We start from the raw sequence: 23,728 nt of genomic DNA, 5'->3' as shown, positions 1-23,728 counted from the left end.
CCACTTTTGTCCAAAGGGGCCGCCAACGTGCCATGTTACTCGTAGTGGCTTTCAAGGTGTGCAAACATATATTTCAAAATGCTTTGAAATGTAAACACTATCATTATGCTTTCTGTCTGCCAATCATGGAGATGGAGTATGAAATGATTGAACTGCCTCAAAGCATTTTAAACCACTGTGTGCATGGGGCTGAGGCATCTCTTCAAACTCTATTACTCAATCCTAGATAGATTTTTCCCCCCCTCAGGACTTGAAGCAACAACATCCTCACCCACAGAACCATTTATTAGCTGCAGTGCTGATTTCAGTCTGAACACAAGTAGCATCAACAGAAAGACAAGCATTCACTCTCACACTCAGACCTACAATGCATTTAGTGTTGACAAACTGCCCTACAAGTGATAGAACTCTTAATGGTAAAGATTAAATCTACATCAATGCTATGTTTGGCCATGCTGCAAGGTGAAAACTCAAACCACTAGATGTCAGCAAAAACAAGGTTTCAGGAGATATTATGTTACTGTTGGCTTAAGTGTTTAGTGGTTGTATCAACCTTTATAGAGACATGTTCCCTGCAGAGTCAATCATTCTATTTCTCCAGTGAAGCTGCACATTAAAATAGATTGCACTAATTGGTCAATTACGAGCGCTTTATTCATTGTGACAAAAGAACAAATGTCAAAACTGAAAGCAGTAATTTTACTTATCAGCAGGAGGGACCTGATGTGAAAATGGAGAAGAACTAATGAAACCAATCTTCAAAGTGCACCATGTTTTATACATAATTGTGTGTTTGTTAAGGGCAAAATATCTGTTAGGACCAATATTGTATTTTAATATACAGACCCATATCCTTACTTTACTTTATGTACACAGCAGGAATCACAGAACGCTTTTAGTTCAAGCTTAAGGATTGTTAGAACTCATCATGCTTTATTGCCCCGTGGTTAAAACGTCCGTCAGACTTAATCGTCAGACTTAACACAGAAACTTGAGAGCCAGTAAAGCAAGCATTGAAAGCATTAGAGTGTTATTGGGCAATCGGTTTATTTGACCCTACCTTGATAATGTCCTCGGTTGTCCGCTCCACCTCTTTTAACCGCTTCAGAATGACCTCTTCATTGGCAGAGATGTTGAGCTCCTGTGTTTCCAAGGCCTCAATCTCTTCCTCTATTCTGTACAAGAGAGTGTGGAACTATGGGGATTACTGGAACAAGCACTTATCTGAACAACACTTTCAGCAGTTCTTCGATTATACAGCAGCAGCTAGGGACTACTTGAATGTTTTTTGATAAAGCAGGCAAAACGTACTTTTTTCAGTGCTTTTCTTTAAAAACATGGTGTTTCTAGAGTAGTATTGCTGCGTTTGGTTAGCATTAATTTCCAGTTTTTCAATTGAAGGCATTGTACTGTCAAGTGTTCAGCTGTAAGTATATGCATAGATCTGGTTGAATAATGTGTACACATGTTGGCAGGGACACAGCTTAGATTTGCTGGTTTGGTCATAAATGATAATTTTGTTACTCTATTTAAATATGTATCAAACATATGTATAGATTATGTCAATGTCAACCATTTCAAAGAGGAAGAATGAGGACAAACTTAATCGGCCATACTCTTCTAATTTCAGCCTTCCTCTGGGGCCCATAGGTAGTATTGTATTGTCAATCATAGAGGGGTCAGAGTTGACTGAGCCCATCATGTGTGCTGATGGCTTGTTTGAGACAGGCTTTTGTCCAGAGATTGCTTGTGTGACTTCAGTCATCCAGCTTTGATCCATTTCAGCAGACATAAAGCACCAAAGACTCTGCTAATGGGCTGAATTTAGTTTAATCTGCCCTAACATCAACCGATAATAGGTGGATAGGGTGGTTGACCCGCAACTATAGGGTTGGTGGTTCGATCCCCAGTCTCCCCGCCACATGTCCAAGTGTCCCTGAACCCTGAATGTCTCTTGATAGTTAGCCAGCACCCTGCGTGGTAGCTGCTGCTATCGGTGTATGAATGTGTGCTCCAGTTGTAAGTCGCTTTGGATACAATTGTCTGCTAAACGACATGTAATGTAATGTAATAGGAATCCCTCAGTGATCAGCTCGATTCAGACTGGGGAATAATCAGCAGGTGAGCGCATTAAAATGTTAATGATATACCTGCTTCATATAGGCCAAATTGGATGTTATAATGTGTGTATTAGTGTATTTAAGCGTCACAACGCCAGACAGCAACTACTACGTTTTTGACAAAAAGAAGGAAACCTCTTGAATGGGCTTGGTTTTTCTTCAGTGACCAAAGCTTGGAACTTCTGTCATATGATGAAAGGTGCTCATATAGGGGCTATATATTGGATTGTAACACTCTTTCTGAATTGGACTCTGTCTTTTTCTGTAATTTGCACAGGTTTAGGGGCTGTAGAAGCAGCGCAATCCTAAAGTGTATTCTGCCCTTAGTGTGTAAAACTTAATTGTGCGCAAAAACAATCCTGCATATACTGTATCTGCTTGGATTTAAAGAGCAGTTGACTCCTCTGGCCATTCTCTAACCGTGATGTAATAGGCAAGACACAGAGGTCTGTTGAGGTCTATGAGAGTTGTCTTCTGTGGCAGTAAATGAAACGCATTTCAGAACTTCATAGAAGAGAAGAGTGTTAAGGGGTCAAACATCTTCTGGAGTGATGGAAAGAAAAGAAACTAACTCAATGTGAGACCTGAACCAAATGCCTTCGGCCACATGATTCATACACTGTGTGCAAAATCTTTAGGCAAGTTGTATTTTTGAGGATTAATTTTATTATTGAACAACTACAGTGCTCTCGGTCTATCCAAAATGTTAATGAACCTAAACCTGAATGTTTACTAAAGTAAAAGTGAGGTTTTGTCTTTCTTACGAGAATATATATATGTTTTGCTATTATTAGGCAACTATTAGTATGCAGAATTATTCTATATATTATTATATATATTATTATTATAATGACCGAGAGCACTGTAGTTGTTCAATAATAAAATTAATCCTCAAAAATACAACTTGCCTAAAAGTTTTGCACACAGTGTATGTTCTTCCAGTGGCAGTGTCTAGTGTGGGCTGAACTGTGGGCTTTAGTACTACCATACTGTGTCCAGGTGCTTTCAGGTTGACTTTACCTGAGGATGTTGGTCTGCAGCTCATCACTCTGCTGCTGTTCCTCCTGGGCCTGGAGCTTCAAGGCCTCCTGCTCCTCTTCAGACTGCTGACTCAGACCGTCCATCAGCCACTGCTCCCTCAGAGCTTTCTTCTGCCGATCGAACACACCAACACACATGGGACGTTAACATTCTATTCCTATAGCACCATACGAATATTAAACTTCATGGTGACAACTTAATCGTTGTTAAACTCCCCCCGCCTTAACCCTAAGCTCTACCTAGGTGACCTCAGTCTCTAGATGGCCCTTTAAACATAGAGGTTGCACACCCACACTCTAAACTAAGGGCCATGAGAAATCTCCCAAAGTTTTTTACGTAGTGCACAACTCTAACAACAGTATGCAGAGCAGACTGTAGTTAGAGTTTTGCACATTGAGCTACAGTTGTGCCCACTGTGGTTTAGCGATCGAAAAAAACTGTAAGACTCCTCAGCAAAAAGATGGCGGACTAGAGGAAAGACAGCCACCAACCATTTTTCTTGAGTCCTTCAAGATGTAAACATTACTATAACCGTCGTATTGTCTTAGATTTGTCGTTTATGTTTTGTGTTTATGTCGTGTTAATCTATCAAGCATGTAAAAAAAAAATCTAGAATCCACAAGAGGTTACATTGTATTCCCAGCGTGGTCTGTTTTTTGATAGAGACGCTGTTTTCTGATATATTCATGTGTTTGCGTTGCACTCATTACGTTCTCATCCGAACAGAACCCTTTGGTTCTTAATAAATAGGGACATGTGGGCCAGAAGAGGTGGCTGACAGTACTGTTTGTGAAGATGCTGACACTTGTATTTGTGCTGCAGTGGGAAATAGCTGCAGGTAGAATAGAACAATATTAGAAGTTATATAATGCTACTGCAGCGGGACTCCAGTTAATACTTGAAAGATTAGGTCTGGCCTTGCCTCGAAGATTGTGTCTGAGTTTGCACAGAAATGAAACAGAGATCACTGTAGTATTAGCTTTGAGACAGTTAATAAAATCACAAATTCTCTGTCCCAGAGATCCTTGTGGCAGTCTTTACAATCTCTGTTCAGTGTCTTCTGGAGACACATGTCTACACTGTAATGTTCTTTAAGATGGAAGATAATGTTAGAACCTCATCTAGACACATGGATGTTCATTTTCGTCTTGCAATTACATAATAAGTACCTTCATGTACTGGAGTTTTAATTTCTCCTCTTCGATCTGTCTCCTCTTCATGGCAATGTTCTCGCGGATTTTCCTTTTGTCCTGAGGGGGGAATCAAACACACACACACACACACACAACATTTACATTTTACAACATGGAAACTATCCCACCTGTTGTCGTTTTGTGATGACACATCAACCTTGAGTTGACAGCTGAACACCAACAGTCATAAATAGCTAGAAAGCAACTCAACATTCATGAGTTGTCGCAACCTACCTTTTGACTGTGTCCGTGTGTGTGTGTGTGTGTGTGTGTGTGTGTGTGTGTGTGTGTGTGTGTGTGTGTGTGTCCACCTGTTGAGTACAACCTCTTAAATGTTCCCTTGTAATAAGAGCCTCCTGTAAAAAAACATAATTCATCTTTAATAAAGTTAGATTGTGAGCTCGACATTTCGTGATGGCTGTGTATTATCTTTGACACAGACACACACACACTGCTTAATGGCTTCAATTGTTAACCATTCATCTGACCACAGGCCCTGTGATCCTTGATGTTAGAGTGGGGTGGTCACAGGTTTAAATGAGCTTTTAGATCTTGGATCAGTGTGACAGTAAGCCCCAGTGAAAGGGGATCTCCCTGATGACGTCTGCTGCTATTAATACACCTGTCTCTGTCTGTGTCTCACTCTGTCAAACTCAGTGATGTCATTTTGCTGAAATGTCTGGACCATGACATCCATTTCACAGGGACAACAGGCACCATGATCATTAGAGGCTTGACCAATCCAGTTACCCTCAATACTCATCATGTTAGTGTTGCACTTTATGATAAGATGGGTGTGGTTCTGGATCATTCTATTCAGACAGCAGAGGCCCGTTATGATCTTTACGGGGGGTACTTTGCAATGCTTTGGCAATTCTCCCACAAAGTATACTGTACCTACAAGTTTAACCCTTTTACTTTTCTTTATCAAATGTATTCTTGAAATTTGTATGTTATTGTAAGGGAGAATAAAGTCATTTGTAGAAACAGCATTAGTATTTCTTTAGCCTTCTTTTCTCTGAGTGGGCGGGTCTACATGTTTGACTGACAGGTGAGCTGGCACAAGGAGAAAGGGCAATGCTAATGGTGTCTTACAGAGCATGGGCAAGTGGCCTTTTGATTACTGACTGACTTTTGATGACAAACTGACTGATGGCATCTTTGGGTTAAAGATGCTAAGTGTATTATAGCTAGCTAATTAGCCAGTATGTTTCCCTTCAATGGATTCTCTGCAGCAAAGGCAGCAAAGATACAACACCAGACATGTTTCCATGTGTGTAGATACTAAGGAGAGATGAGGATGAGAAGAATTGATTGATGAGGATACTAAGAAAGAAGGCATACATGTACATGTATACTAGCAATCACTTTTTCCTCTTTTTTCTTTTGTAGAAAATTCTGCCAACCATAATTCAATGGGAAGCACAGCTTGTCTAACAGCTGTGGCTATGTGAAGCCATGTTGTAATGATCTAACTAATTATGTATCTGTGATTCAAACGCCCAATTATAGCAAAAAATGCAATCCAATACAAAGACTGTCTGGCTGAAGGAATTAACCAATTTAACCCATAAAAAACATTCTAGATGTCTTGTTAATCATTTGATACACACACTATGTAGTATGTAGTACATACTAGTATGGAATATTTGATATCTATAAAAACTAAGGGCTGTGTGAGTTTAAATATGCCAAGGATTTAACTAATTGTATTTTGTCTATTATAGTCCACTACAGGGCCCCATTAGCCAAACACCTACCAGAGTTAAGCTTTCAAACTCAACAGAATTCACAGCTGATAATAGCGTGCTGTTAGGTGCTTTAACAATATCAGACAGTGTTTATTCATCTAAACATGCCTTTTGTTCATGAACATTACGCTGAAAGATGTACTCATTATTGGTGTGATGTGAAGGCCAGACTAAGAAAATTATCTGATCGGAGAACAGAGAGTTCAACAATACACACACACGCGCACACGCACACACACACACACAGACGCACAGACACACACACACACACACAAACACACACACACACTCACACACACACACACACACACACACACACACACACACACACACACACACACACACACACACAGGAGAGAAAGACACTTGTCTCTGGCCTCTTGCAGGTGGATGCTAATCACTTCTCAGCTTCAGAACCATGTCTTTAATAACTGACAGTTCATCTTTAGGTGTCTAGTGATGCCTTAACAAAAGGAAAAAGCTGTGCTGCCTCCCAACACTGTGTCAAGGGAACTGGCCTGCTCATAGGGGAACTGGCCTGCTCATATACAACACTGTGTCAGGGGAACTAGCCTGCTCATATACAACACTGTGTCAAGGGAACTGGCCTGCTCATATACAACACTGTGTCAAGGGAACTGGCCTGCTCATATACAACACTGTGTCAAGGGAACTGGCCTGCTCATATACAACACTGTGTCAGGGGAACTGGCCTGCTCATATACACTGTGTCAGGGGAACTGGCCTGCTCATATACAACACTGTGTCAAGGGAACTGGCCTGCTCATATACAACACTGTGTCAGTGGAACTGGCCTGCTCATATACAACACTGTGTCAGGGGAACTGGCCTGCTCATATACAACACTGTGTCAGGGGAACTAGCCTGCTCATATACAACACTGTGTCAAGGGAACTGGCCTGCTCATATACAACACTGTGTCAGTGGAACTGGCCTGCTCATATACAACACTGTGTCAAGGGAACTGGCCTGCTCATATACAACACTGTGTCAGGGGAACTAGCCTGCTCATATACAACACTGTGTCAAGGGAACTGGCCTGCTCATATACAACACTGTGTCAAGGGAACTGGCCTGCTCATATACAACACTGTGTCAAGGGAACTGGCCTGCTCATACACAACACTGTGTCAAGGGAACTGGCCTGCTCATATACAACACTGTGTCAGGGGAACTGGCCTGCTCATATACAACACTGTGTCGGGGGAACTGGCCTGCTCATATACAAAGGTTTTTCCTCTACAACGTCAACATTGGCCTCCTGCAGCTACACACCCACACCTTTTTATTTATCAGACTGTTGGAAGTGACTCATTTTCCAGTGCTACATCGTATCCACAGCACTAAAACACTAGAATGCAGTTAATTACATTGCTAGAAACATACGCACATGACAAAGGTAAAAAAAACATTATAATAGCAGTTCAGGGGAATATGAATTGCTCGAGTAAGACACAAAGAAATGGCTCCATATATTGGAGGAGACACATTGCTATTTGCTCTCCAATCCAACTAACCAGAGTTAGTAATGTATCCCGACCAGATAATTCTGCAACTCTCCATATATGACGCCAAGTGTGCATAAGGTGTTACTGTATATATATATTCCTATAAAGAAAAAAGCAATTTTTTATTAGAAAAATAACTAAAATGAAGTTCACAAAGCAGCTGATGAGTAACAGAGATGAGGACGGGTCCTTACCGTGATAACCTGGAGCCTCTCCTTCAGCAGGTCAGCCTCCTCCATGATGGTCTACTGGACTGGACAAACACAGGACATGTCAGTCAATCAACTGAACAAGAGTGAGTGAGTGAGTGAGTGAGTGAGTGAGTGAGTGAGTGAGTGAGTGAGTGAGTGAGTGAGTGAGTGAGTGAGTGAGTGAGTGAGTGAGTGAGTGAGTGAGTGAGTGAGTGAGTGAGTGAGTGAGTGAGTGAGTGAGTGAGTGAGTGAGTGAGTGAGTGAGTGGCAGCAAAAGTCAATACATTTCAACATCTGAAGTGAAAGCAACTCTCACAAAGGGAAAGAGTATTGAACAATAACAACAAACAACAATAATCTCCCTGGATTTAAAACAAAATGAATATGCTGGTCCTTGGAACAAAAAAGGTTAGGAAACCCTGATGTAGAACATTATGGCAGTTTTTATATTCTAAATCAGTTTTATTTAACACTTAGTTTGATACCGCCAGTGATGATGAAATGAAAAATATAATTATACCATGTCATTTGGCAACATCAATACAGCAACCTTAACCTACGTTTGATCCTAAATACATTTGGAAATAGTAAAAATATACACTATGTACTGTAAATAACTGAGAGAACACAGTCAAAATCAGTGACCATGTGCTAGTTATGTACACATGAAAAATGCTGTGTAAAACCCAAGAGTCTGATTATGTTTATACATTGGCACTAATCTATAATCTATAATGTGAATGGACAATGGTTGATCAAAAAATCAACTACATAGTGAATGGAAGTTTTACCCTCTGAACAGTGTCCATGCCTGCCAACAATGATTGACTGTGGTGCATTATAACAAACACATTAAGACGTTGATATATCAGCTTTGACAGGGAGGGAGATGGAGAGAGAAGTCACACCTATGTGTACAATGTCAGTGAGGGGTGATTGATCCGGGCCTGAGGAATGGCACAATGACTGGAGGGAATGTGGCATCACTGTGTCCGCTGCTCTGGGCTTTAATGCACAGCAGTAAATCAGAGGACGCAACACAAAGGTCACAGAGAGCAACACAGAAAACCGTCTGGCGTCCGTGCTGTTAGTAAAGAGAGCATGTGCTTCACAACTACAGCCACGTGAGGGAGGACTCAGCAATGCAGGCAATAACATTGCACATTTCAGTTTGCAGTTTTTCTCAGTTGCTTTGGTGCTTTTCTCAGATCAGAATGAAAAATCTCATAACTATTAGTTCAACCTCCACAACATTTAGTCATTTGAGCACATCATGGTAGCAATTTCTCCTTCCTCTGAACAAATTGCAAATGCTTTTGGACATGTATCAGTTGCTTTTATACAATTCTCTGCTGTTTTATAACATTGTCATTTGCTTATGTCATGTCAGTCAAAATTAACTATACTTATGGATGCTGAATAGTCGTTCCCAATAAAACTAATAGTCTTCATTTCATTGCTTGTGTCATTACATACAAAATTGTTGAACTAGTTATCAAATTCTGTCAAGCAAATGTTATACCTTTTCTTTATCATAGATACTTTCCTCGCTGCATTGCAAGGGATAATATCCGTTGTGATGTAGATGAAAATATGTGGCCAGACAGACAGGAACGTCTGGATGTGCCAGAATGATTTACCTATATATATGTTCAGTTACAATATGTCCTGTTATATTGTTCACATTTGTGCACAGCTCCACCAAAAGGGTGTTGTTTTATGTTTGTTCTAAATAAGTGACTGAAGTGTATTTTTCTTTTGCACAATGCTGTAGAATTGCAAAGAGCATATACAGTAAAAATGTGAAACATACATATTCAGTGTCTTGTACTCACTTACTCCCCTAACTACAGCAATGTGTAACTTTACTGTAGTTTTCAAATGGCTGTACAAGTAGTGTATAGTGCTGTCTTGAGCATTTTCAGGTAGTGTCACCGAGTTCTGACCTTTTTTTTGCATTGGAAAACACTGAGAGAATAAACTGTCATAATGAAAACATGACAAAGCCATTTGACTATCTTGTTCATAAACGATGGTGTCAAGACTTCTCATTTTGATGACATTGGCAGTTTCATTGACATGAATACTTGCTTTTGAGGAATAGACTATCCATTTTGAGCAAGTGACGTACTTTTGCAGGTTATCCACTAGGTTTTGCAGTTTGCACTAATTGTTTTGAGAAATGCACTAACTGCTGTGTAAATGTTAATAGTGATGTGAGAAAAGCACCAAAGCGACTGAGAAAAACTGTAACTTATCTACTTTTTACTTTCTATTCTATTTTATACATACTGTTTTATATTGTAAAAAAATCATATGCGCTACATAGTATTTAGAATTGACATCACCAGCACTGACACACCTCACAACAGTTGAGTCATCTGAACAATATAGTCAACATTCAGACAACTGGACTGACTGTGTAGGCTGGATTGTGTTAAAGGCACTAGACAAATCAAGAGTCATGATCCACACAGTGCTGCCTGCTTTGTTCAGGTCAGTGTGGGTTCACTGAAACAGATAGATTATGACATATTCACTGCAGGATCTCGTAATTACGAGATAATATCTCGTAATTACGAGATAAGTATCTCGTAATTACGAGATAAAGATCTCGTAATTACGAGATAAGGATCTCGTAATTACGAGATAAGGATCGCCCTCTCATTCATCAATAACGATGTCTGTGTGTGTGTATTTGTGTGCAGACGAGGTGAACCTAGCCATAGGAAAACGTAGGCAATAGCCTTGGTTTCCGGACTACAATGGGACCCATAATCAATAAACTTATTTTAAATATTTGTTTAGGCTACTGTTCATTCATTAATCAGCGATCGCATCGGGTAGGCTACTGAGGGACACACTTTCGGCTTTACGCCCGTGATCAGCTGCTGAGGTCCGACTGGGCTTTTCTCCTGAATAGTCCCAGTGACTGCATATCTGCACAAAGTTGACATGGCTATCATTGTCATGCCCTCCTTGTAGAAAGTTCTTATGTGTTTGTATGAGTCATGGATTACACCGAGTTTAACGACTGCATTTAATCAAAGCATTCAATAAAACTGCGTTCCGATACAGTAACAAACAGGAGGTAAAAGTGAACTAGCCCACCGGGCATTCTGATTGGATGAGGCAACACAGTACGGTGGCTCCGGTGGCTCATAATGAACAAACTGCATATACAAAGTGAAAGTGTGTCCCTCATTTCCCAATGCGATCGCTGATTAATGAATGAACAGTAAACAAATATTTAAAATAATTGTATTGATTATGGGGCCCATTGTAGTCCGGAAACCAAGGCTATTGCCTACGTTTTCCTATGGCTAGGTTCACCTCGTCTGCACACAAACACACACACACACACACACACACACACACACATCGTTATTGATGAATGAGAGGGTGATCCTTATCTCGTAATTACGAGATCTTTATCTCGTAATTACGAGATCTTTATCTCGTAATTACGAGATCCTTATCTCGTAATTACGAGATCCTTATCTCGTAATTACGATAACGGCGTTGTAACGACGGAAACAGTAATTACCCCGTTACAGAAAAAATAACGGCGCCTACCTAACGCCGTTATTTTAAACGGCGTTATTCCCAACAATGGTTGTAATCCATGGTGGAGGTTGATGGATGAGGGGAGGTACAGTGTGAGGACCAGGACGTGATCACAGGGGGATGTGGGGAAAGATAGGAGGGTGTGGGGTTCTGTGTGTCTGGTGGCAGTTTAAGGAATGGTGTTCCTCTGCTTCCTGTGAACTTCTCCTCATAGTCCTTGCGCTCATGGGTTGCTGCTCAAATATGTGTTTGCGTTGTAGATCAACTGAGAAATACCTGATCTACCAAAGAGGGTGGAGGCAGTGAAGCTGTAGGCCTATGCATTCCTAATTTCACTCACAGTGAGTCCAGCGTTACGTATATTTTTCCTCTGATGGGGCAGTTGCTGTGAAAGCGTTTGGATGTTGTGTTTGGTGTCCCGTGGCCTGCCTGATTTACAGGTTCAAATCCTTCAGTTTGTTTCCTTAAAATCATGAATCATTCGATGAAAAAAAATCAAATAAGAGGCTAGTGGGGCTTCCATGACCAATCGGCCATCTGAATGCATTGGCCCCACACACAACCTTCGGGACTATGGGACAAACTCAAATAAACGCAGCAACCCTGATGTTAATGCACATGAGAGATTCGGACTAAGCTCAGCACAACAATCCCATGTCCTTTTTTATTATATCGCTCTAATACAATATCTGATAACCCTTTTGAAACAAATATAGCCTACTCCTGCACAGACGCGTGAACCACATCTCTTACTGTACAGTATGTGTTGGAAGGCTTAAGGAAGATTCTATTATAACCGCTCCATTTGCCATACTCAGAGCCGGCCCGAGGCATAAGCGAACTAAGCGGCCGCTTAGGGCCCCCGACTGCCTGGGGGGCCCCCTAAAAAAAAAAAAAAAAAAATATATATAGGGGAAGGTGGGGTGATTTGTGCATTTTGGAAGTTGCAAAACCCCTTGTTTCTAGAAAACCGTGGAAGAAATTGGAAATGTGACCACATATTTAAGAAGAGCCATCCATTTGACTCATCCTGTAAAGAAGGGAGACACAAGGAATAAGATATAAGCACATTTAAGCTCAAAAAACTGTGTTTTGCCTTTCAAAGTAAAATTTCCATGATCAAGGTTTTTTGATTATTGTGTCTGAACAATTATAGACACGTTTGAAAACATTTGACACATGTTTTAGTGCTTTGGTATGCTACACTTTGAGTCTATATAGTTAGCACAATGTCAACCCTAAATTGCTGCATCATGCCTATTATCCAAAATTCTGGGGATGGGGTGATTTGTGCGCAAGGGCCTGGGTGAGTTATAAGTAAGTAAGTAAGTAAAATGTATTTATAAAAGCACATTTATGACAGTTTGCACTGTCCAAAGTGCTGTACATAGTGCATTCAGTAGGTAAACAATGAAGGTAAAATAACAATAACCAAAATAAAAGACGTAAAGCCCATACATCCACATAAACACAGATAGTAGTGCAGAGGTAAGTAAGTAGTGCAGAGGTTAATGGGGAGGAAACACCAGGGTGTACATATGGGTTTTGAGCCTTGATTTAAAGGCAGTAATGTAGGGGGAATCACATTTGTCAGGTGGCAGTTGGTTCCACAAGCACGGAGCAACTAGTGCAAAGTACATTTCTGAGAGTTGTGCCAGTGGCATGGCTGTATACGCTGGTCACCAAAAGAAAGTGATTGTCTACAGTAGCTCAGAAGAGAGTGACATCTCAATTCCACTTAACGACACCACTGATGAGAGTTCAGATGGCCAGAAAGATGATGATGGTGACTTTGTCATTGTGACACAATGACGCACAAATCACCCCACTACGTGGGGTGATTTGTGCGACAAGACAACTTTTTTTCCGAAAGCTATATTTCTTAAACAGTTTATTCCAGATCCAAAGTTTTTATTGCCAGGGATGCACAACATCCTGAAATATATGTACATATTTGAGTTGGAGACTTAACTGTCAAGGCCTCACTTTAAAATCACTTTGAGTAAAAAGTTGCACAAATCACCCCACCTTCCCCTATATATATTTTTTTTTTTTTTTAGTTTGTGTGTTTGATATTAACATCATACTATGCGAATGTGAATTATCATACAAAAAAAGGAATAAAATGTTTTGGTCTAGATAATTAATAGCCTAAAAATGTAATCAGTTCATCTGGGAGGAAATCCGAAATTATCTGATCATGTCACGTTCACATCCATGCACAGTGTGTATTGAGTTTATTTAAAAACAATTGGAAATGGGGCTGCCCTCAAGTTGCCCATGCACTGTGTATAGTCTATAGCCTATGTCAGCCTTGTCTGTGGAAAAAAAGATACAGTAGCTGGACAACAGAGTTCTTCTGCTTCGTTCCTCACACTGCATTTAAATGCATTCACTATATTACAGAGAAATATGTCCCGTAAAAGAAAAAGAGCTCCAAGCCCAACCCATAATATTTTATTTTACATTAATATTTTTATGGAAAATCCATGTGTCCTTCTTCAATAGCTTCTAATTCATCTGACCCAGTGTCTCCAAATTATTTGTTCACACAAAATTTCTCAGATTTAGCCTCTTAATTTTCCTCTCAAAGTGCACCAGATTCATGCATTTCACTTTAAAAAGGTTAAAAAAATCTCCCGGGGGGGCATACCCCCGGACCCCCCTAGGAGGGTCTGAATCTCGGCTGTCTAATATTTTCGCACAGCCGCACAGTGGAGGCACTAGTGGAAAACACTGGGTGTGTGAATGATATTTAACAAAGATCTATAGTTTCAGCAGCGCTAACATTGGAGAGGGGGCCCCTAATCATATTTCGCTTAGGGCCCCCTGAAGGCTTGGGCCGGCTCTGGCCATACTTCTACTAATAATAATCCAAAAATCAAAAGTCCATTAAAAATGTTGAATATGTTATCAAGTTAAACAACTCATTTGACGTTGCCATTCTGTCTGCTGGAAGAAAAAAAACACGGATGACTATATCATTCAGCTTCACATGAATTTCCACTCAAATATTGACATAACCTGATCTAGGTTAGAACAATGTCTTTAGTGAGGATTATACAGGAAAGTTTTCCAAAGACTTACACACAGCCGGGGTTATTATTACTGACTGGATCGCATAAAATGTATCTAAAGACTGAAAAAGCTAGGATTCATATTACTTTAACATGCTGCTCTTACAATCTCTTCCTCCATCTTATAATAAAATAAAATATACGGACCACACTTAAATCCTTTTCGATTTCTGTAAATGGTATTAAGCTGTGGAATGGACTTGATGAAGTTGTCACAGGGAGTTGCAGTTTGCGCAATTTCAAAGCAAATTATGTTTCAAAAATTATTGAAAATTACAGACTAATAACCTGAGCACAATGTCAATGTCACTTTCATAGCAATATTGTAACGAATAATACAGGCCAGCAGACAGACTTGTTTTTGAATACTTTTGCAGAAGTGTTTAGACTACCAGTTAAGTAATGGAACAGGCCAAATACAAGGCCACTTCACACTTTATACACTTGGCATTGTCACAGAAAAACTGAACTGTGCTGAACTGATCTGAAAAGCTGAAGCAATTAGATTAAAATTGACTGTGTATTGGACTGCAGATTCTTAAAAAAAAATGTATATGTATAGGGGAGAACGGGGTAATTTGTCACATGGGTTGGATGTCACAATCGTTATATCTCGCCACCAGAGCGCGCTAGCTCTGAAATGTTGATATAAAAAAGGTCCAGAATTGGGATCAGAGGTCACATACATAGACTTCCTTGGAGGAAGACAGCTGCATTTCAGGTGAGAGGATGTTTTGTGTTTTTCATGTCAAATTCAAAATATTTTGCTTCTCAGTATTTTTCTTCTAGGCTTTTACACAATGGGTTTATAACAAAACACTTGTTACCCTCAGAAAGTGTGAAGGGTAAACTATAGTTTAGATTGTGGTTAGCAAGCTAATTAGTTGTCAGATGGTTGTTGGCCTTGATGCTAGCAAGAAATTCAAGTTGGGGTTGGTCGTCAAATTTTTGGGGGGGTTGGTTGTCACATGTTATCTCAAGGCTGCAGCCAGAAAAGGAACCCAATAACGAAATAAATTGTCAAGCTGTATCCTCACTGACACCCCAGAGAAGGAAAGAATAGAGCAGGAAAAGGCAGCTAGCAAGCAAAAGAAAAAAGGGCAACAAAATCAAAACAACCCAGTGCATCCCAAACTAGACCAGCTGCCAAGGCTACAGAACGTTATGTAGGCCTATTTGTCAACTTGACAATGCAATTAAACATTCAAATTTGGTTCTGCCTCCTTGCCTTCTTTTTAAGATTTTTCCCATTAAGATAACATTGTGACAAACAACCCCATAGTGTGTGACAACCGACCCCTTGATGGGGTTGGTTGTCACAATGTGTCAGAGTGTCTTTGATGGTAAATTACTTCTTCATTACAATAATTTGGAAAAAAAGAGAGACACACATTTCTAGCCAATACCTTAAGCTTCAATTTAATGTAGGAATGGCTATTGACAGATGTTTTGGTGATGAGCAATTCTCACTAGAGTAAAAAGTGTGCCTACTTACCCCGTTCTCCCCTATATATATATATATGTAACAGTAATCTGTGTATCTGAATCCGAATTTGATGAAAATGGGGGCGGGACCTGATAAGCCTTTGGCTTCTTCCGTCTCCCTTCGAACAACACAAAGTATGATGTATGAATATTTGCAAGAGAAAATTGTGTATTGTGTGGAATTGTCCAAAAGAATAATAAATAAATACATAAATCTTTCCAATTATGCAAACTGTAATCTGGCTCAACAATGGCATCCTATGTAATGCTGCTGTCTTCTGTCTTAGATCTTCCACACATAACTGGGCTTTGATGTATTCTGCTATAAAAAGTTCATCACTTATGGAAGATTTATCCGTGCATAGACTGAATACTGGATCAGCTGAGTGGCAGCTAGATGGCAAGCTGCTGGTAGTAGGTGGAACATGATCCTCGGGGATGGACAAGCAGAGACATGGTTATTTATGTGCCCCTTGTGTTCACGGTGTTGCTAGTACAAGCGGAGCAGTGTAAATGTCATCTTGTCCGTGTAATACTACAGCTTGCTTCTTTAGTTAGTCTGAGGGGAAACACGACATCATGTCTACAACAACTAAAAGGTGGTGGAGTTCAGATTGGCTCCAATCAAAGGTATTACCGTATGTACAGTATGACACTTTCAATGTGTCCGGGTCAAGGTCAATTTAATGCACGAAGCTGTGGTGGAAAAAAAATTCTGCCTCTGCCTCATTGTAGTAACATAAGTGGAGGGAATGAACACACACAGAGACTGTATTTATATAAAACAAAGATTTGATCAAACAAGATGTTGGACGTAATTGTACTACAATCAACTACCATCAACTAATGAAATATAACTCTATGACATAGGGCTGAACAGTGCAGTTTCCCCATAGGGGATTTGATTATTAGCCACAATGTCATAACCATCCAAGGCAGACTTACCGCTAGCTATGCAAGCGTCAAACAGTAGTATATGCTCCTGTAGATGACACAAGTTTGCATGATATCAACCTTGTTTTAAGAAAAACGTAGTTTATTTGCGATCTTACAGAGAATAACTACACTTCCCATGATGCTAGAGTGTCACAGTGACGTCTCTGTTTGGTGGAGCCCACTGTTACCATGTTTACCGATAGCGTGAAATTCGGCTTTCCGGTGGCCGCCATTAAAACAGAGTAGAAAAAAGAAGCTCGGCTGTCAGCAGTTTAAAGTGTAGATAACAGTCGCATTCCTCTTATTGCAGAGAAACAGCAGATCATAATGTAGGAAGATGGTCCGTGTACATTCTGAAATAAGTGTGCTAAACAAAAGATTTTGAGGGGAAAGCTCTGGAATCGCAATGGATTGTGGGATGAGTAGTTCATTGAGTATATTCAATGTCACATACTTCGTTGACTAACCCATCTACTGCTGAACTCTGAATAGGGTGAGCTGCTGATGTAAGTGCATAATAAAAGGGTTGACATAATCTGTTGATTTAGTTTAATAACTGATAAAGATAAAACCATGCTGTGCACACGTGCAGATAGGACAAACAGGTCCATGCAATTTGTTCTAAATACCATATTGTATGCAAGTAAGCGCTTAGGCCTATGCTTGAACACATTCTTGCTCAGCCCACTCACACACCCACATGTATACCCACTCAAATTGACCTTAGACGCACACACAACTAACCCAGGAACAGCATTCATGTCAAACACAGAAGACGGTAGATATGTATTTGTCATCTTGCTTGCAGTGAGAAAGTACTTTTCAGCTCTTAACCTCTTCCCTGTCTCTGTACTATAACTTTGGCTTATTGAAACGGCAAGCTTAATACATGCTCATTTTTGGCAAAGAAACAGAAATAAAATGTCAATGTCTGATTTGGAAAAATGAAAAGGTTATTGCTACAGTTATTCTTGCCAGAATATTTCCCACATGCATACACTTTGATATGAGACACACAACTTAATTATCAGTGACCTATTATTTCAATGCAACTACAAAAAAAGATTCCCACTTGCTGTCGTTCTCAATTGCCCCCAGCTCAAACAATATGTGTAGAAGCGGTTTATGTAAGAAATATTGAATAAATCTGATATGCAGTTTGAAAAAGAAACATAGTGGGAGGAAGATATGGGAGCTGGTTGAATGCTGAGATTTGAAGGAATCAGGGTCAACAAAGCAGGACGTTAAACAAGCCTGGCAGAGGACGCAGGTTTTTGCAACGTTGCCCGATTTGACTGCCAACCTCACAGTCGAACAGTCGCAAATTGTAGCATCATTCTATTACCGCTATATGGGGGTGCTGATTGTCTGATTTTCCATGGAATTTCTTTGTTTCTCCAAATAAATCATGATGCATCACCTATTGTGGTAGAGTAGCTGCTTAGTCAGGAGCTGCACCCCCTTTCCATAGAAAAACAAATGGGACAGCCAGCGTCCCGCAATTTTACTGCTGATCATGTGTAGGCCTTTAGTGTGTATCTGTGAATCACCATTGTCTCTCATTGTAGTTTTTTTGTTTTATACAACTAGTCGATGCGGGAGGTGTGCGTTGGACGGCTACCTGAACTATACATGGGTACAAGTACACAGTGGCGTGCAAAGTGTATGCTGTTAGCATATAATAGAGAGCTGTTAAACTTTAGTCCTTGACTAGTGTGTGTGTTCTACATGCCTTCATTCCACATGTATTTTTAGGGAAAGGGTTTGTGTCAAATGAACTAGTTGTGGCTGGTAATACATATACGGTGCCCACCATCTCTACCATTGTGTCCTTGAGCAAGCTGCTCCAGGGGCACTGCTGTACTATGGCTGACCTTGCGCTCTGACCCTCTCCGAAGTGTGGTTAATTGAGAGGGGATATGCGAAAAAAACTAATTTCAAGATACTCACTAATAAAGTAACTTAACTTCTGATGTATTTACAATCTGGGTTGTAGTGGGACTTATTTTCAGCCCTGGAGTTTCATGCCTCAGACCAGCCCACTGTAATGTAGTGACAACCTTAACATGTCTATGTGTCTGCAATAGTGCACTGTTCTCTGCACCCATGTAATTCAGTGTATTTTTTCTAAGATATCATAATTTCCATTTCAGTGTAAATAAGTGTCCCTTCACAGGTAGATGATTTCCCCCTTTAGAAATATAATTCACAGCATTGCCTACACAAACATAATTGGAGCTTTTTTTTATTATTGAATAACCCAACTATCAAACATACAGTATAACATATCAACATATTAGCATGTAGTAGTAAGTATTTGAACACCTAAGGCTTAACTAAATTGGTTGTTGTGAAAGTTTTGGGATAGTTCACGGCTTATTTCATACTGTTAACAATATATGCCTGTGGGCGCTCAGGTGGTTGCTATGGTCCTGCTCTCTGCAGCCGAGGCTCCTTTCACCCTTATTAGCGAGTGTACCTTGAAAATGAAATGACTGGCGGTTGTCAGTAGTAGGCTACCACACTGAATGCTGCTAGTGGGTGACGCGCACTGGGCTGGGAATTGCTTGCTTAGTTCCTGTGTCAGCTTCAAACTAGCCCAAAAACCAGGGAGGCCTGCAGCGGATACTCCCCGGTGCTCTCGATTGGCCAATCCGGGGCTGTTTTACGATCGCGATTCAACTGGTCAAGCGGTTAGCCACAGTAAAGCCAATGTGGGATAAAGCCAGTTCCAGGATGACAGTCAGGAAGGAGCAGGTCATGTTGCTGCTGGATAGCCCCACCACCTGTTGACACTATGGAGGCCGGATACAGTCCTGCTGAAAATAGAGCCTGGCTGCCTGGCTCACAGCTGGACCAACCTGACACTGTGTTTACGAGGCTTTGCATGTGTTCACAGGAAGAGGCGCATTACTGCTGAAAGAGAGCTTATGGTGGGAGGGAGAAAAACCTCAACACCTGTCAATCACCTTGGATAAACTGTGCTAGTCTCGATGCTAGGTCCAACGCACGGGCCAAAACAAACGGATTTAGACACAATCTGGAAGTGTTTGGGGCCTTGATTAACTGACATGGATTGAGACAAAAGTCCTGTCTAGTTTACTTGCCAGTAACCTGGGAAGCTCCAGCTGGAGTGATGCAAATGAGTCAAGAATAAATGGACACGTGCTAATGGAGGACAAATCCAAGGGACCCAACACCTGTCTGTGGGAGCCATTACAACATTGGTAGTTAAAGTATTTACAATGCTCTAGATAGCCAACAGTACAGGTACTGGCAAGCATACTGTGCTTCGGCAGTTACCAAAGCTTCTTTGCTTGTTGACTTTCACTCTTCACCCCTCCCCTTGCAAAGCTATACCTCTCTCATTTAACACTGTACACTGTAAGTTAGCCTTATTTAGAAGCATGGCTTTGTGATGAAACAAATGTATAATAGTTTGTGATGAAAGGCTTGTATTTTTAAATCCACAGAATGAATTAGAAGATATGAAAGTAACTAGTTTGGACAAGTGTGTTGTACTCAGTACTCGTTCCTGTTTGGTTCATTTTAAAGTGCAACCCTCATAGTGGTTTGGACAAAAAGGGGACATACTTTAAAAAAGTGTCTCCTCATGGCATGAAAACAGTTTCTAGTAGAAACCCCAAGTGACAATTTTTAACCTAAGAATTACAATAATATGTGACCTTTAAAGGTGCTACGAGGAACCTTTAAATATTTCTGAAACAGTCTAATTTTTCCTCTGATGATCATGAATTACATGTAACAGCAAATGAGACCATCAGTGCAAAGTGCTTTTTTTCAATAATTATTTTTTAATGCCTTTGTCATGGGTACGCTCACCCAGGAACTACAGCTGGTTTGGTAAAAACACTACCACTTTTTTCCAAAGGGGGCGCACGAATGAACCCAAATTGAAAGTTCCTCGGAGCTCCCTCTAAATATTTCCTCATAGCACTTCTATAACAAACTATTCTGCCTGTATTGTTTATGACCCATCCCTGACTCCTGTCCCAGTGACATGACCTCAATACCTGTCTGGCCGTTCAGCCAAGGTCTTCCTGCTTTCCTAATCCCTGCTCCTCCTCCTTTAATCTGATCTCTGATGGATTAACAGCAGGTTAAACAGCAGTTACCTCACCAGTCTACAGCATGGCTCTGCTGAGCAATATATCATGGAGGGTGATATTGGCTTTTGATTAACACTGAAGATGTGTTGGATAAGTATTTCCAGTATTTCTAACCCGTTCGTTCATAAATTGACTCATTTAAGAGCCACAATGGAATTGTTGTTCAGATGAAGACTTGAATTGCTTTTTCTATATGCTCAAGAATATATTGACGTTTTTATTATTATTTTTAAATATGCCCATTCTCTTTCTGTGTTATAGAATAAAAAGAATGGGTAACACTTTACAATAAGGGTACATTAATAAACTATAAATTGATGCTTAGGTAAAGCTTAATAAACATTAGCTAAGCATTAACAAACAGTTATGCTTAGTTATGCTTAGTTTAATGCCTTACTAAAATAATAATCATTAACTATTACTAACCAGTTAGGGGTAGGGCGTCCCCCCCATGGGCCTCGGCCAACAGCGGACCCGGGTTCGATTCCAGCCTGCGGTCGTTCTCTGCATGTCACTCCCCTCTCTGCCCCATTTCACCTCTGTCTCTACACTATCAATAACAAAAAGCATAAAAATGCCCAAAAAAAACTATTACTAACCATTTATAGCATTACCTAAGCATTAACTCACAGTTAATTAAAGTAAAGTGTTACAAAATAATGTCCATCTCACGTCATGTGTTGTGAACATTTCAGGGGCAGCACTACATTGGCATGAGATCAATGGCGTTGTTTGTTTATATTGCTTACATTTCAACTACATTTCAGCAAACAATTGCTTATTTTACACATCCAGAAAAACCAGAGCAACATTATCTTTCATTTGAAGTTGTGTTTGTAACGTGAGAACTCTTGCTGAGTCTTAATCAACCAACCTTTGAAAATAATATTGGGCTCTTGCTAACTCCACTGTCTCTTTGCCTGTGAGAGTTTGAGCACAGGGGATAGCCTAGCATAGCATAAAAGACTGGGCCCGACCATCTTTCAACATCTCATTCACTAACAAATGAATTAAAATAAGCATATTGACCCTAAATGTTGAGCTATTTTCTTTCACTAGTATAGCTGTATAATCTGGATTTATGATTTACCAAATCAAGCAAAATGTGAAATGGCTAGAACTTGAACAAAATTATGTTGGGCGTGTACTTTCAAGTGATGATAGAAGGTGTGAAAATGAGTTCACTACTTCATTAGCGACTGGCTGTCCTCTCCTCCCCTCTGACACATGTTCTGAGATGTAGATCTGACTGGGATGAGTGGGAAGCAAAAGGCCACTGGGTGACTGTAGGCAGCAGCACAACAGCATGGGCGTGGGAGTGCATGTGTGCCTTAGTCTGTTCACATACAGTACGTTCATCATGAGAGCTTTGTTTTCATTTTAAATGTGATTTCCTAAGAGCATGTAAATATATGACAAAGCTATCTGGTAGTCACTTTATAGTGCCCATACTGTTTGCCTGAGTGTGTGTGTTTGTGTGTGTGTGTGTGTGTGTGTGTGTGTGTGTGTGTGTGTGTGTGTGTGTGTGTGTGTGTGTGTGTGTGTGTGTGTGTGTGTGTGTGTGTGTGTGTGTGTCCATATGTGTAAGTAAAAGTGCTTGTCAGTTAGATACAGACCATTGCTGGGAGGCTGCCAACAGCTTAAATGAATTAAAAGATTAAAGAATCAAAAGACCCCCCTGGCTTATTTTAGCTCCTGTAACAACAAGTTACCTCCTCGGGTTAACTGACGTATGGTACAAACTATGTACAGAGAGAGAGAGAGAAGTGGAAATCTCGGTAACTAGTAATCTCTCTGATTTGACGAGAATATGTGCCCCATTTGAATGCCTTCTGTCTCAAACAGATGCTCTATAATAGCAAGGCAAAGGCAAAAGCAAAAAAACGTTACAGTGAAAGAAAGAGGTCTACTCACCGGTTGTGTGTATTGTGTGTGTGTGTCCTCAAACAGGTGACAGAAGAGAGAGCGTGGTGGAAAGGCAGAGCTCACTCTCGCAGTGTATCCAACATTACCGAGTCCTACTGTGTGGGGAGAGTGTGGAGGCTGAGAGAGATCCAGCTGACTGGGAAGACTCCCTCCCTCTCTCTCTCTCTCTCTCTCTCGCTCTCTCTCTCTCTCTCTCTCTCTCTCACTCTGTCTCTCTCCCTCTCCCTCTCTCCCTGTCTTTATCTGCTCACTGTGAGTCTGTCAGAGAGCCCGACCATGTGCCTGAAATACCTCTGCCAAACAATTGCTCCACACTTGTGAGTGCCGCCCCCTCCCACAAACACACACACACGCGCGCGCACACACACACACACACACACACACACACAATCAACACATCTATGCTATGAGATACTTAATTACTTATTTACTTAAAGGAGACTGTTGTCACCATCACATCATGAGAAATTTCGAGATGACCTGCAAGTATTAAAGATACTTTACTGTCATTATAACACTGTCTCAATTAAACTTTGATAAAGTCACCAGAATGACGTTATTGTTTGGTATTCAGGCCACATTATTATATCAATATTAATACATAATAAAGAAGATATAGCAGGTTTTTTTGGAAAGGGATTGCCATTTGTAATTATTACATGAATGTTTTACAAATTGGATACTGTTATATATTACAGTTACTCAGGATTGTTCCTGTGTTGAATCATGCATCAGATTCCATACATCCTTGTGAATTACACATAGTTCATGAAGGACTATGA

At 40.4% G+C, this 23,728-nt stretch overlaps 1 protein-coding gene across 1 annotated transcript in view; it reads right to left on the bottom strand.

Annotated features, from left to right (window-relative positions):
- Positions 1 to 23,056, bottom strand: part of palmdb (palmdelphin b) — a gene marked incomplete at its 3' end in the record, with an annotated part of 32,571 nt that extends 9,515 nt beyond the window's left edge. Inside the window, exons 1-5 of the mRNA XM_080050573.1 lie at positions 22,935 to 23,056; positions 7,829 to 7,887; positions 4,331 to 4,411; positions 3,141 to 3,271; positions 1,061 to 1,175 (exon numbers count right to left, since the gene is read on the bottom strand). Coding sequence (XP_079906699.1) covers positions 1,061 to 1,175; positions 3,141 to 3,271; positions 4,331 to 4,411; positions 7,829 to 7,873 — 372 coding nt within the window. The 5' untranslated portion in view covers positions 7,874 to 7,887; positions 22,935 to 23,056. The remainder of the gene's footprint in view (positions 1 to 1,060; positions 1,176 to 3,140; positions 3,272 to 4,330; positions 4,412 to 7,828; positions 7,888 to 22,934) is intronic.
- Positions 23,057 to 23,728: the final 672 nt, after the last annotated feature.

Source organism: Ammodytes marinus (assembly GCF_949987685.1).
Source record: "Ammodytes marinus genome assembly, chromosome: 21".
NCBI lineage: Eukaryota > Metazoa > Chordata > Actinopteri > Uranoscopiformes > Ammodytidae > Ammodytes > Ammodytes marinus.
The sequence above is the reverse complement of the archived record's forward strand: the minus strand, read 5'-3'. Positions and strand labels throughout refer to the sequence as shown.